Genomic DNA, 15,696 nt, shown 5'->3' on the forward strand with positions numbered 1-15,696 from the left:
CTCCCTCCCTGAATCACTGATCTCTGCTTCTGATGCCACATTTCTTCTGGACCTGATCCCCCTGCCTCCCTTTCAGTAAGATCCATGTGATTTTATGGGGCTCACCCAGATAATGTAGAATAATCCCCTCATCTCAATTAAACCTTTAATTTAATCATATGTATAAAATCCCATTTGCCACAGAAGAAAACACATTCTCAAAATTCAGGGATTAAGTTATGGATGTCTTTGGGGAGCCCTTATTCTCTCTGGCACAGGTCCCTTTCAAGGCTCAGATTTAATGAATTCTTTCCTGGGAGGGCAGAAGCTGAAGAGTCTGTTAGTGACAAGGGCCCTGAGACACACTGTCCTAAAACCTTAAATTCTAAAGTACAAAACAATTCTTTAAAGATCTTGACAAAGTTGAACATGTCAGCTTGAGTACAAGTTTAATGTAGTTAATTATAAACACTGAACAGATACCAATCTTTTTCAAAAACGTTCATGTTAACCTAACAATTAAATATTAACTTTTTAGTAGGCTGTAAAGTTTATTTCCTTATAAACTCCTATTTACAGGCTTACCTAACCATTTAAATAGAGCGACATACAATACCACTGAACCAGGTGGCTCAGAGTTTATGATTAGCCTAGAGTTTCCCAGAACCTGGCTAGAGCTTTAGGAGAACATGCATGAAATACTGAAGAAAATACAATATTTTCCTCAGGTTGTCACTTCATCTGATTATAATACAATTATCCAGACTTTGTTATCCCTCTTACATTTCTGTTCACATTCAATCACCATCAATTTCCTTTGCCTCCAACCACCTGTCTCCAAACCCAACCATAGGTTAGTCTTTCAAACACAGCTTTCCATTTATATTTTCTTTGAAATTCAGCCCCAAATGAGAGCTTTTTTAAACATCTATGGATTTAGAAAATAGCTTTTCACCCTTATTTCACGTCAAGAGAAAAACTATCCATGCTGATTATAATCTAATATGCTGTAGGAAAAATAAATCCACAAATAACATTTTTTGATCAATAATTTCAACTGCTTTGTATATTAAATATTTTTTTGCAGAACTGACTGAACAGGAAGAATTAAGGACAGCACAATGATGAAAGAATGAGTAACTAAAGGAGAAAAGAAACTCCTCCATAAGATGTAAGCTGCACAAAAGTGACTTAGTCTTATTCACTGTGGTCTCCCTAAACATCCAATATTAGGCTTGCAACTTAGTGGGTGTTTCAACGCAGAGAAACATGAATCTAGCAATGGGCGCAGTGTCTCACACATGGTGAGCACTTGAAGGACTCATTGTTCAACAACGAGTCCTTTCATTAGTTAGGATGGGACACAACATAAAGCAGGGGAACAGGACGTTGGTCTTACTTTACTATCTTTATCTGGCTTGGTTGCTGAACTGTTCCCACAAGTCAATGATGCGCTGTCAGGAGAGGTGGGAAGTCCAGGAAGAATGGTCACTGTCCGACCACTGGGCTCAGTCTCCAGAGAGGCGGTGGTGATGCTCGGAGAGGTCAGTGAAGCAGTCGCAGCACAAGCCAGGGGGGCATTGACTCGACCCATATTGATGGCAGCTACGTGGGTGGCAGGGCCTGCCATTGGAGGTGGAAGTTGTGGGGAGGCCAAGGGATGATGAGGCAGGCCCACAGATGCAGGGCCCAGGCAGGCAGTGTTCTGTACCTGGATGGGCGTCACCGCTGCTGTAGGGCGTTCTTGGTTATGTGCTGCAACTAGTAGTGATGGGAGAGAAAACAGCAAAATTTGACCTTCTAATAAATGCTACTCACCAAACCATGAGTCATTTCACTGCATCAGACCATAATGAAAGGTTGCTATTGCACTTTTATAAGAAGTAATGGATGCACAGTGGTTTAAAAGCACTTAATCTTAGCTGGGTCCTTAGACACTGTTTTACTTCCAGATCAGCCCTTGAGTCCACTGAGAGCCTGGAAGCTTAGCGATAACCCCAGGCTGTTCAGTTAAAAAGTCTTTCCACAGATTTATGGACACAGCCGGTCTTTGATGGTACTCTACAGTGTCAGATTAGGTTGGCCTCCAAGCCTTTTGAAAATTATTCTCCATTTTCTTAAAACAAACAAACAAACAAGTAAATAAAATTATTCTTCCTTTTCTTATTAATCATCTTCCATCTTTTGGTTTTTCTGACAGAATTTACAAGTTTACCCTATCACCGTTACCCAAGACTCTTGGTAGGTTTTCAGTGCTATAAGAAGAAGAAAAGTATTTAAGATCCCATTGGGTTTAAAACAAACTTGGAATTAGGTTCATCAGAAATCATCAGCACACTAGTTCATGGAGTATGATGCAGTGGTCACGCGGCTGGCATCAGGGAGATTTGAGTTCATATGGTCTTGAATGCAGAAGCCATATTTCCAAGTCTTATTGACATTCTCAGGATCAGCCTAATTTCTTTCAGATTTTCAATCTGTAGATCAGGCTTGAATTCATGTGGGGGACAGGCTTAGCCAAAATAAGCAGATGTGAAGTGTGCCACTGACTAGACTGTGCCTGCTTCTAATTCCTAATGTTATTCATGACTTTAATATTACATCTGCTCTTCTCAACATCTGTTATAAGGGATCTGGTACTAGGCAAGCAACCCTCTTCCTGATACTTTTCAGTCTGGTCTCCTCCTTACCTGTCCTCACAGCATTACGGGCCTGGTTAACTGTCATCTGCCCAGTCATGTGCAACAAGACCTTGGCCTGAGGACTTGTCTGGATATGAGCGGCTGACACAACGGCTGTGGGGACAACACTGGGACTCCCAGCCATACCATTTCCCTGGAGCTTCTGGGCAGGCCCTCCTGCAGTGGAAGGACTGACCATAGTCACCCCTCGACTGGTCTGACCAGCAGTAGACATAGGGACTTTAGCTTGGGAAGCATTTGTCACGGCCCTGCCAAGACAGAAACACAGACAAAAAGCCCAATCCATCAGCAAAATGGGAGAGAGAACAATTAAATGCAAGAAAAATGACTCAGGGCGTTAAAACAGAACATTTTAAAGAATGAATGGAATAATTTTTAGAAGATGTAAGAATCACAAATTCAAAGTAAAGATGGCCCTGAGGGAGAGAAAGGTCTTGAAATACATTCTTAGTCATAGAAAATTATACATTGCACGCTTGTATAATATTCAGAATATTCAGTTACTGGGTTCGGCTTTCCAGATCAAGGCCCAACACCTCTTGCCTATAAGGTCCTGGATTCTTCTGCTTTAGCTCTCAAAGAAGCTGATTTGTTTGTTATTGCTGCTAGTAACATTAGCAGTTTTGTTACATTTGCATAGCTTTGCTCATGGTTTTTGCCCTTCTCCCTGCTTGTTCCTAGTTCTACATCACAGAAGTGCCTGTGTACGTGCATGTGTGTGCACATACACACATGCACACACTCTTAGAATGTTCTCTCTGGCTACTCTTGACCTGTCTTAATCTCATGTATGTTTCAAGGTCCACAAATCCTGTCCTTTTAAGAAGCCTTGCCTAAGGCTTAGGCTTAAGACCTTATGTATGATTCTATTGTTTCATGTGAATTTCTTCCTTCTACAGCCCTTGATTACAAAATATGTCATTTTTAATATGTAAATTCTGTATTAAATACTCCTGATTCAGTAAAAGTTCCTTGAAAGTAGGCCCAGTGTGAAATGGTTCTTCCACATTCCTCCAGTTATCAGGATACAGCCAGCTCTAAACAAACATTTACAGGTTGAGTTAAATTAAATTAGTTCAATGTAGTTTTGTATAATGTATTTTTTTAATATTCTAAATTCGTTTAAATAACAATTCTACACATAGTAACTTTGTACTAAGTAGAAAACTTCATTAACTCAAACATCCTTATTTACTACGATAAATAACAGAGAATTTATTGCATCTCTTCAGAGACTGTTAATAATTTGTTTTTGAATGTTATGAAACTGCTTTCCTTCATTAATTTAGTCTTTTTTTGTGGTTTGGTTTGTTTTATTTCCTTTAGTTGTTGTGGTGGTGGTGGTTTATTGTTTGTTTTTTTCCTCGCCAGGGAAGGTCTATCTGCCATTTTCTGGATCCTGAATGTAGATTTTAACATATACAGAAAAGAAGGTTTATATTGATTAAAAATCTGCAAGTCAAATTAAAGCTAACATTCTGTCACCATCTGCAACAATAGTGATTTTCATTTGATTAGGCTGCTGGCCAACCTATAAATCAAGGCCAACAGCTGACAAACATGTCAGTTCATTAAGCCATTTATTTAAAATCAGGGTGTTTGAGGAATGATTTAACACAGTTAAACCTAGAGCATTTATTAAAAGCCCAGTGGCTAAAACTGGGGCTCCCTCAATGCCATTAAAGGTCCTTCCATTCAGTTTCTAAGGCTACTTTCCTTAGTGACCAGAAGGTAGACTACCTTTAAATAAAGAAAATTTTGAAAAAAGAAAGAAAATTTTGTATAATTAAAGCTCTTACTTCCTAGTATCCTATAACAGGGCTTTTCAACCTCAGGGACATCCTGGGTCAGATAATTCCTTTCAGCAGGGGGCTGTGCTGTGTAATACAGGACAGTTAGCAGCATCCTTGGCTTCTATGCACTACATGCCAGTAGCAACCTCCTCCCACGTCCTCCACAGCAACAATCAGAACTGTGTTCAGACATTGCCAAATTCTCTTCAGGAGCAAAATCACCCTTAATTGAGAAGGATGAAGGATCAATGTTGTATTTCAGGAATTTTATTTCGGACTATATTATAGAAATTATTGTTGGACTTCCGAGGTAAACCCCACGCTATTGGAATAAATACAGAGCCAGACGCATAGGCTTAAGCACTTCTTCACTGTGTGATCAAAGACAAGTTATTTAACCTCTCCAAGCCTCCATTTTCTCATCTATTAAGTGGGGATAATAATAGTGACTATATCGATGAGTTATTTAAGGACTCAGAATTAATATGAGTCATCCATTTAGAAATCTGCCTGCCTGGCATATAGTAAGCCTTATGTAAACATGTAAGTGTTAATAATATAGCTTTTGTTTATACTAAACATGATATTTTTTACTTTTGAACAGAAAAATACCGAAAATGGTTGGATCTTCTCACATACAACTTAAAACAAATAACTTAAACCCCAGTACATTTATTGGTAGAAACCTACAATTTCACATATACCCATGTGAAAAGTAAGCTAAGAATTTGAGTAGAAGAGACTTCAGCAAATATGGATAGGAGTTTTTAAAATGTTGGCTAGGTAACAGGCAATAATTATAGTGTGAGAAGGAAACTTGGATAGGCTGAAAACCATGGAAAAAAACAAAGCTTCTCTGTCTAGAACTTAGTAAGCCATTTACTCAGAACCATACCTTGTGACTGGTGCCACATAATTGCCAGGGAAAACCCCTATCTTGCTGGTATGCATCGATGTCCCTTTGAACCAGCCATCTTGGCAACGTTCAAATACTAAAAACATCTCCCCTTTTCTCAGCTCCAGCTCATCCTCTTTCCGGGGAGTGTATGGATATATAGCAACATACCTAGAATAGAAAAGAATATTTGATTTCAGGCTGAGTAACAGACAAACCCTGGCATGCTCAAAAACTCTTCCTTGGTACAAAGTCTTGAATATTTTGTACAGATATAAACAGAAAATATAATACTTAGCCTGTAAGTAGCATTGGTAACTGTCCATTGAAAGAGGTTTTGCTGCCTACATTTGAAAGACAGAGGCCTTCCTGATTAAGAACTGCCCACCTGGTCCCCCCAGTGTGAAGGTGACTATCCCACCAAATGGTATTCTCAGGGTGTGAAAGAATTAATGCCACTTCCCAAAGTGCCTAACCTGCTGCTGGGGTTTAGGGACCCACTGGGAAACTTGAGCTCTTCAAACAGCACTGGTAAGACGTGGGAAGTAGCCCCACATGAGGACATATGGCACGAAATCCTGCTAGGAGGCACGATATGCTGCTTTCCACACACAAGCTGAACCTAGAGGCTTGGGTTGCACCTGCTTTTGTATGCTCAGCCAGGAAAAATACTGAATTTGAAAAAGTCAAAAGGGAAAAAAAAGTCCAGGTCATAGAGAGTGCAAAACCACCCCACAGTGCAAGGTGACTGTGCCACCAACATATGGAAACCAGGCAGGTAACGCTAACCAATAGTTTTTGCCAGGGTTCTAAACTGTTCCATGTATAAAATCACGTAATGTAGGAGCCAAAAAATCTAGCTGTATTCTGCCATTGGTAAATGTTAACAAGACAATTAGATTTTTCTGGATACTTATGGTTGGGCCTTATAGCTTTTCCAATGCATATTTGCACTAGATCTGATTTGTGTGGAAAATGCCTTCCTGTTCCTTAGTATCCTAATGTAAGGAATGAAAATGGAGACCAAAAGCTCAAACAGGAATTGTACAAAAAGACGGCACTATGTGCATATAATATTATGAAGAAGCAAACACTATGTTTCCCTAGACTGCAAAAGGCCTCCACTCAGCAGGATGGCTGCCTACTGAGCTCATGTATTGGGCCCATTTGGTTTCAGCAGTTTCCTAATTATATGCATGACTGGGTGTAAGTTTGCAGAACACAAACCACTTTGGTGAGCCATAAGCCTGTCACCAGCTCATATCAGAAAGGTGTTTCTCTACCTCTGCTGTTTGGGCTTAGTTTGAAATAAACTTTAAAGCAGTAATAAATGACACCCTCACTTACACACTGGGGCGAGTCTGAGGCCGTAAATGTGCAATCTGGTCAGTGGGTCCCACTGTGGGTCTCGGTCCCATTGCAGCAGCAGCAGCAGCAGCAGCAGCAGCAGCAGCAGCAGCAGCGCCTGGAGGTGTGGAGGCCAGTAGAGGGGGTGGGGGAAGAGGAGGATTCATAGTCTGGTATGAGAAGACAGAGAGAGAGAAGAAAGAGAAGAGAGGGAGAAAAAGAAAGACAATAATAATGAATTATTTATTTACATCTTTCATGGAAGGTGGGAGGGAAAAGGAATCAGGAATCCATAGGAAAAGACTTTAATGGAATCCACAGGGAGCAGAACCAGCAGGCTACTTTGTATGAAAGCCTCCTTTAAAAAAAAAAACAACAAAAAAACTCATCTCTTGTTCTGCTTTAAGATCTTAGAGCCACAGCAACTTTTTCAGCAAACAGGTACGTAATGACACTTGGAAAGAGGGAAAGAAAAAAAAAAAAAAAGGAACAACTGCATGTAATTTTAAGATTAATGGCATTTTTAAGTATAGACTTGGATAAGAATCCAAACACCTTTGAAGAGGGCAGCTATAATGTCACACTGCTTGCTAAGACGTAATCTGTGATTGTTTCTGTAACTTGAAACTTAAACACAACACAAAACAATTGAGCTGCACTATATCTCAAACCATTCCCTCAGAAGAAAATTTCCTTTGATGCCTGGTTTCCAAACAGCCCAAACAATAGCAAGCCACAATCACTGGGAAATTGTTGCTACTTTCGCTTATTCTTTTCTTAACTTTGTCAGCTTTTGAAATTTAGTACTATCAAGCCTGGTAATCTTTAACAAGTAAACCAGTGAAAAGCTGCTGGTTCCTTTATGGGCACAGACTAATGGGGTTCTGCCTACAGGATTCCATGCCTTTTGAAAATCAATGGAGCAATTGTTACTTTCTGATCTATAAACCCCAGATGATTCTTTAGGGTCTGTATACTGAAACTCCTGGGAAAACAGGCACACAAAGACTTGCCTGAACCCCCACCTCGCCCTCCCCAAATCTTTGAACCACTAGATGTAAAAACTGAATTAAAAGAGAAATAAGGAGACTAAAGAATGCACCTAGGAAAGCATAAATGGCTTCTACATATCAGTGTATAAACACAAAAAATCCAATGATTTCTAAACATCGTTCACAACAGTCACTTTGTTTCTATTTTTTTAAATAAAAATTCACATCTCATCAACATTTGCTTCCTTCATCTGCGGATTAGCTGATTAATGTACACAGTTCTGGAAACACAATAAACTACGCAGAAAAAATTTCAGAATTCCTGACATATGTTGCAACTGTTTCACACATTGTAATTTAATTTTTTGCTGAAGTGACTTTCAGGAAGGATTTTTCCCGTACCGAAGCTGAAGGTGTTGTAGAACATTCAGTGCAGAAATAAATGAGGCGCAGCGCTGCTTACAGAGTGCTAACCTGGACAAGGCAGAGGGCAGTTCAAAAAGTTAGAACTGCATGAAATGTTGCTCACATCATCCATGCAAAACATGGCAGGCAGCCTTAAGATTTGTTACAACTCTGGAATTGCCTGTACTGGGGCTTAGATTCTTCAAAACCTTTAACCAGTAGAAGGTCAAGCATTCATTCCACTAGGTCTCCTCCCAGTGACAAAGTAGAGAGAAACAAAGATAATCCTGGTAAAACACTCAGTACATGTGACCTGGGCAGTTCACTGGTAATCACAACACATCAGTGGCTTGTCGGGCAGGATAACAAGTCTAGACTGTACTCAGGATAATATATGCAGACTGTAAAATTACCACTCAACCGATTTCCACTTAAATCTTCCTAAACCCGATTTCCAAACAGTGTGGCTATGGAAATGGGGAGACCAGTGCATGTGCTCAACACGGGGCCCAACACAAACTGCTCCTAGAAATTACTTAAAATACTACCCAAGGCACAGAACCAAAAAGCTCCATTTCACACTCTAAGTAGAATTGTATTTGCAAGAGGAAAGGAAATTAAAATGGTCTGTTATGGCTTAACATTATTAAAACAAGAGGCTGTACTGGGGCGCCTGGGTGGCTCAGTCGGTTGGGCGTCCGACTTCGGCTCAGGTCATGATCTCGCGGTCCGTGAGTTCGAGCCCCACGTCGGGCTCTGTGCTGACAGCTCAGAGCCTGGAGCCTGTTTCAGATTCTGTGTCTCCCTCTCTCTCTGACCTTCCCCCATTCATGCTCTGTCTCTCTCTCTGTCTCAGAAATGAATAAATGTTAATAAACAAACAAACAAACAGAGGCTGAACTAAATTAACCCTAAGAAGAAAAAGGCAAAACAACATCTACAGACCTGACAAAAACACGTCACATTTTGTTAACAAAATGTAAAATAAGGTCACCTCTTGTAGTTAAAAAAATACAGTAAACTACTGTTTCATGTACATTCCTTTCACGGAGAGTTAAGTCAGAAGTCATTTGAGGTACAGCTTACAAGAGCATATTCTGAAAGACCCCAAAGGCTGTGCTCGAGAGAAAGTGTAGTTCTCTCTCTTTTTCTGTTGTTGGAACACAGACTGTCTTAATAAAATTGGGCAGATTTTCCCCCAGTGTTGGGCTACATATCTTTGGGGAAATAGGCATTTGTGTGTGCATGTGTACTTGGGATATATGCACACAAAGACCAAAGAGAGAAAGTCTGATTAAAATCAGACTCTTAGATGTTGTTCCACCCTGTGGGGTTGGTAAAATGATAGGGCTCTGGTGAGTCCAAGGCTGTGACAGACTAGGAAGTTCTGTGGGTTGCTTTATAAACAACTTAAACTGAAATAATCTGGTGATGTGGAAGTTCAAAAGGTAATCCACTGTGTGCTGTGCTTCAGGCAGTTTGCTATCCTGCAAGACCTGAAATTTCTACAGAGCAAACCACAGCCTTCCATTCACCCAGAGCTGACCTGGAGACCTGCTTATTATTTCACAGTCCGGGCCAGCCCAGGCCCCAGAGGCCAAGGCGCACTCTCCACCAGCAGCAAAAAACATCTATGGACCTGCAAGAAGGATAGGTCACATTTTTCTAATAATATTTTGTTAACTTAATACTGTTCAGAACCAAATACCACACTTAAATGTCATTTTCACTAGACACTGCGTGCTAAATTAATAGGAGCTTTGAAAAGTACTCATCACTTGTAGTTTTATTTTATGGAAATGCAGCACGTCTATGTTATCAAAGTAAAGCTGTCTATAGCTATAGGCTGGGCTGCAGAAATACTGGTGTAGAAAACTAGATGTTATTCTGATATCCATTAAAAATGAGCATCCTCCTTATGTTTCTTTAGATTCAGATCTTCTGTTTGTAGTATGTGGTAACGGTCTGAGGCAAGAATTACTATTTCTGAATAACAGTAAAAACAGGACAACAGTTCTGCTGATGTGAAATGATCATACTTTGCCATGTCCAGGTTCTCTGTTTCCCTGACCCACTGACCTTGAAAGCAGTAGAAGAAGCATGGGCTTTGGGGGCAGATAAACATAGATTCCAATCCCGGCCCAGTGTCTTAGGGCAGTCCTCAATCTCCCTCTTACGTTAGAGTGAGCACCAGAAAAGAAGTGTCCTCTCCAAGTGGACTGGATTCTAGGCCAGATGAGCCCAATTCTAGTGAGCATTGTGAGTGAAAAGTTCAAGTGCATGGGTGTGATACCCTTCCTCTCTGGTGCTCTTTCCTCTTTGTGTCCTTTCATACAACCAAAGAGTGGTTAGGTCTGGGTCTGGCTAAAGACAGGTGACAAGATCCATTAGGTCTTAAGCTTGGGCCAAGGGCTGCAGGCCACCTTACCAGTAAAGTGCTTTGCATTGGAGTTTGGGCAACAAGTACAACTGACAATAAAGGATTCATTTTCTTTCCAACTGTTCTTTAAGTGTGCATTTCCCTCATATACATTTCTACCTCCCAGAGTAGAAAAGTGATGGGCAGGATAGACTCTGGGCATCTCTGGGTCCCCTGGGAAAATCCCACTGTAATACCCCCCCAATCCCAGCATCCTTTTTTTCCTCACACCTGATTTCCAAACAACCCACCTTCAACCCTACACATCAACATCTCTAAACAGCCTGAGTACTGAACTCAGACGCATGTAGACAGGCTGGTGGAGGAACAGTTCAAGCTGCTGCATGATCATGCTTCCTCAAGTCGGGAGTGTTAGCAATTTCAGCAGCATTACCACCTGCATACAGCAGTGTTTGTGCAATTATGTGATTAGCTGGTTTTATTTTATGACAATAAGCAGGAAGTAGAAAAGTGGAAATACTGACACCAGCGATCAAAAAACAAAAACAAAAACAAAACAAAAAAACTTAGTGGTATCAGAATTCAATAAAATTAAGATAAAGATGGAAGGTCCCTAAGTCTTAAGTCTCAACTGGATGCTCATTGGAATTAAGCCAGTCAGTTGTGCGTACAGCTATGAAGAAAAAGGAATAAAATTTAAAAATATATTTAAAAAATCCTAGAAATCGATGCTTAGATGATTACGTCTAAAGGGAAAGATGTAATTAAGAATTTGGTAATTTTTAAAAATCTCTCCAGGAATGGAATTTCCCTCATAAATTATAGATTTATTGTTCTACATTTGATTTGTAAAAAGAGATACTTATGTTAGTTAACTGACTTTGTATCAATTACATAAGCTCTCTATGCCTCAATATACCAATCTGTGAGATGGAGTTGTAATTAGAAATAGTTTAGGTAAAGCTGCCTTTCCCAGTGCCCTGGAGCACAGCAGAAGCTCAATAAATAGAAGCTGTTGTTATGATTCATGAGACCATGAAGTCAGAAACTGTCTTACTCATCTTTGTATTACTGTCACCCAGCTCTGCAGACAGAAGTTAACAGACCCTCAATGAGTATTTCACAAATAAGAAAACATTCTGTGCTTCAACTTCCCTTAGGACAATATGATATGAATCAAGAGGTCTTGGTTCCTGAGATGCTGGAGTCCTTTTCTGTTGTTGCTATGAACATTCTGACCATATTCTATCCCTAATCCTGATTTTCAGAACTCATACCAATTCCAAAGCCTCAACTTGTCCCTCTCAAACTATTGACATGGTAGTTTCATTCCCCTCTTTGCAGAGCCTGTCCCTGATCCTGTGGATCAGTAAGTCCTGCTGAGCCTTCCATCATGGGCTCCAATGGACTAATTACATATTGGCTATCCTGAGAACCAGACATCATTTAATTTGCTTCTTTAAATATACACACAGACACACACTATGTGTGTTATGTGTACAATTTTTTTAGTCAGGGTTACATATTTTTGGAATGCAATCTGTTTATAAGTTGGCCACAGGCTGTATTGGCTTTTATTGACCTGCCTAATTCATGACATCTTGCAGCTAAACACCTCTCAGCTGGTACAGAGGATCAGGGATTATTAATCACTTATTTGAAAGTTTTTCTGCCCTTGTGCAGAAAATACAAGACTAACATAGATCCTCACCCTCCTCCCTTCCCAAAATTAGTTGTGGAAAAAGCCCTCACTACTATTAACATCCTGATGTCTGAATTAGATAGATGTAATGCCAGTTTTGCTCCTAATATTAGATATCTAACATTTTAACTGTTACATGTGAAATGTATAGGACAGTATGATCCTAAGTTCATTCTGCATGAAAGATTAGAAAGTCTCAATTCATAATAAAAATACTAGAGATAATTTTCATTTCCTATTCTAGTGTTGGCATTTATTACCTAATAAATCCACACCATGAAAAGCATAGTTTTCTCTCTACCAAGCTACATACAATATTGCTGTGATGGTGCTCTATGTCTTAGAAAATATTTCAAATTTTAAATAAGATACTTGCTATGATTAATGTAAGATACAGAGGGTACATGCTACTGAGATTTTTTTTCTCATTTAAACCTAACATATTAAATCCAAAACATTTCTGCCAACCTACCAGGGACTTTGAGATCTAGACATCTCCTGGGATGACAGACAGATCTGTTTATAATTAGTTTTTCATTAAATGGAATTGGCACAGTAGACATACTGTTTAATAAACCTTTCGCTTGCTTAACATGCAGGCTTTCTTATATAATCCTAGGATGAAATGGTTGAATGTAAATTAATTTTTGTATATTCATGCTCTCCTGTGACCCGTCCCATTGATTTGCCCTAGAGTTGCCTCCAGCTTAGAGCAACTGGCCATTTACTTACTACACCGTAAAATTTTGAGCCCATAAGGGATGAAATTCAGCCAGCTCTATGTCTTTTCCACTAATTAATTTTTCTAAGATCAGAAAAGGCAGTCTTTTTCCCTTAAGAAATTACGTTATAATTTTTCCATGTGAAGTAGTCATCTGGGAAGGGAAATACCAAGTGGTTGTGTATGTATTGGGGTGAGAAGAGAAGGAGGGAAAGGAGAGAGTCTTCTCTGGAGATGAGAGGGCAGGATGATTATGGAACTTGGCTCTGGTCAAAACACCCAGGGCTAACAGAATCTCATGGAAACCACATATCAATAAAAGTTAAATGAATTTCATCTTCTCCCCAGAAGAATCAGCACAACCTTTCCTGCACCAAGCAGTGGTGCTATCAAAGAAGCTGTAATCGTTCTGGGAACATTTAAAAAAAAAAATACAACTTTAACCTATAACCAGAACATTATTAACTTCCATTTAAATACAAGAACATGGTTAACTCTATAAAAAGTTTTCTAATGTCTAAGTCAAGCTAGGTAATAACTCCACATTTATTTATATCCACCTTGTTTCAAAGCAAAATGAGGCAAAAGGAAAATGAGGACAATAAAACTAGATGGAGCAAACATCTTGACTAATGTACTAATATGTTGTGAGGTCTTTGTTGGAGGGGGGTACAGATTTGGCTCCAAGCATTCTAGCAGAAGGAAACATAATCTTTACAGCATATATAAAATCCACAACCTAAAAACAAACCAGCTGCCTAGAAGTCTCACTATTCCTGGTACAGAGAGCAGAGAAACCATAACCCAACAAACCAGGCCCTCCAAGGCATTCTGAGAACAAACCAGTGGCACATGCCACAGGCCTGCCTTGCAAGGGTCCTCAATAGAGACCAATAATGAGATCAATAACAGTCATCCCCTACTATAGTCTTGGCATGGTGCTAACTCTCCAAAGCAGAAAATAGTTGTTTCATTTTACAGGTAGGGACACTGAAGCTTAAAGACGCTGAGTAACTTTTCATGGTCATGTAAACAAAGAAGTGACTGAGCTGGGCTTCCAACCTAGGTCTGTGTCCCCACCATCGGGCCACACTGTTTCTCCAAGAGCATCACAACCAGTGAGACTCTGTAAAGCAATTTACGGGAGTGGGGCCCACTGGGGAGATCTGATTTAGTGATCTTTTCTATTCTCATTCAACTCAGCACTGGAAGAAAGAGTGTGAAAGCATAAGCCAAGGCACAGGACTGGATGAGAGATGACTCACAATTGCTGGTTCCTTGTAGTTCAATTGCCTGCAAGTTCAGGAAACAGGGATTTACACTATTGTGTTTCTGCTTTCTAAGGCTGAATTTGCTTGTTTCTTCCCTTTTAACTTTCTCTCCATAGTGTTCTTCTTTGTGTCTATCTCCCTTGGCTGCCTTCATTTCTCCTATTAATTTCTCTTGTGAGGATGTTTTAAAGCAATTAGTGTTTGGACTCTGTAGGATGCTAGGTGTTCAGAAGGAAAATCAACACAATCTGAGCGAGCCTTCCAAGACAGCAGTTACCTTTAGGCAGCCAGAGCGGCAGCTACTGCAGTGGAAGACAACCTACTAAAAGGTGAATCATAAATGGAGAGATTTGGAATTGACACACCATGTGACTCAAGGTAAACCATTTAGCCTTCGGGATCCTGGTTTCCTCAGTATTTCTATAAACCTGTCTTTGTAGGAAATAAGTGAAGTCTTCTAGAAACTCAAAAGAAATGAAAAAGAAATTTTAGGTTAAGCCTTCAGGAAATCAGGCTGGACTTTAATGAAAATGGAAAGCATTTTATAGACCTCTTCTAATGCCTTCAGGCCACTGATCACTGTTAAACATTTTGAAGGCTGTAGGAAAGAGGCTTTCTAATTTTTTCTGTAAGATCAGCAGAGATAATAGATGAAAGAGATCCACCTCCACCTAGCAAGTGTCAATGTAAACTGCAGGTGTTAGGAGGTGGGATGTGCCAGATTAACGTCACTAAATACCTGAGAGAGAGACAGAGATGGATAAACTGTACTCACTCCAAGGGCAGCTGGGTAGGGAACATCTGATGGGAAAGTGAACGAGGGGCCAGTTGTCACTGGGCTGCTGGGGGGTGGGGTCACAATTAACCCGGTGGTACTTATATGAACCTGCCAAGAAAAAGAAAAGTTAATTAAAAGACAACTACATTTAATACAACAGATTACTGGCTGAACCTTGGGGAGGCAAATCATAATTTTAAAAAAATCTGTAGTTTCTAGTATTTGGAGGAAGGCAGAATCTCTTGCAGCTTATTCAATCCACATTTACTGATTACCTAATTTGTATTCGGAACTGGGAGGTAATGTGATAATATTGGCCACTGCTGATTTACATACAGAATTCAACTGCTGCTGGCTTTCATAACTTGGGAGGCTACTGTGAACCAAACTGACCTTTCAGATGGTTAGTCGGCTGCTTGCTTAGCCCACTAGCAATTTCCCTGAAGATCCTATTAAGGTAGGTCATGGCTGAACACTCACCTGTCTATCAATATGTAAATCTATGTGAAGTGCTTAAGGTATTTTGTTATTCTCAGGATCATTTTTCATGACTTCTACTTTTCAGTGGGGATGCATAATTAAAATGCAGCTGCCTAGACATGCCTAGAGCAGGTAATTATTTATAAAACCTTTAAAGGAACAATGTCAAGCCAAATTAGCTGTTTTCAAAGGTGTCTTATCCATGATACTATCCAAGATTAATTTACTAGAAAGAAATTGAGTTATTCAGG

The 15,696-nt window shown here is 39.9% G+C and overlaps 1 protein-coding gene across 2 annotated transcripts in view; it reads right to left on the reverse strand.

Annotated features, from left to right (window-relative positions):
- Positions 1 to 15,696, reverse strand: part of SH3RF1 (SH3 domain containing ring finger 1) — a 181,080-nt gene that overhangs the window by 19,582 nt on the left and 145,802 nt on the right. For both annotated transcript variants that reach the window (XM_060653806.3, XM_078445624.2), the window contains exons 6-10: positions 14,963 to 15,073; positions 6,717 to 6,886; positions 5,370 to 5,540; positions 2,670 to 2,929; positions 1,379 to 1,740 (exon numbers count right to left, since the gene is read on the reverse strand). In XM_060653806.3, coding sequence (XP_060509789.3) covers positions 1,379 to 1,740; positions 2,670 to 2,929; positions 5,370 to 5,540; positions 6,717 to 6,886; positions 14,963 to 15,073 — 1,074 coding nt within the window. The remainder of the gene's footprint in view (positions 1 to 1,378; positions 1,741 to 2,669; positions 2,930 to 5,369; positions 5,541 to 6,716; positions 6,887 to 14,962; positions 15,074 to 15,696) is intronic.

This window comes from Panthera onca, chromosome B1, assembly GCF_046562875.1.
Source record: "Panthera onca isolate mPanOnc1 chromosome B1, mPanOnc1 haplotype 2, whole genome shotgun sequence".
Classification (NCBI taxonomy): Eukaryota; Metazoa; Chordata; class Mammalia; order Carnivora; family Felidae; genus Panthera; species Panthera onca.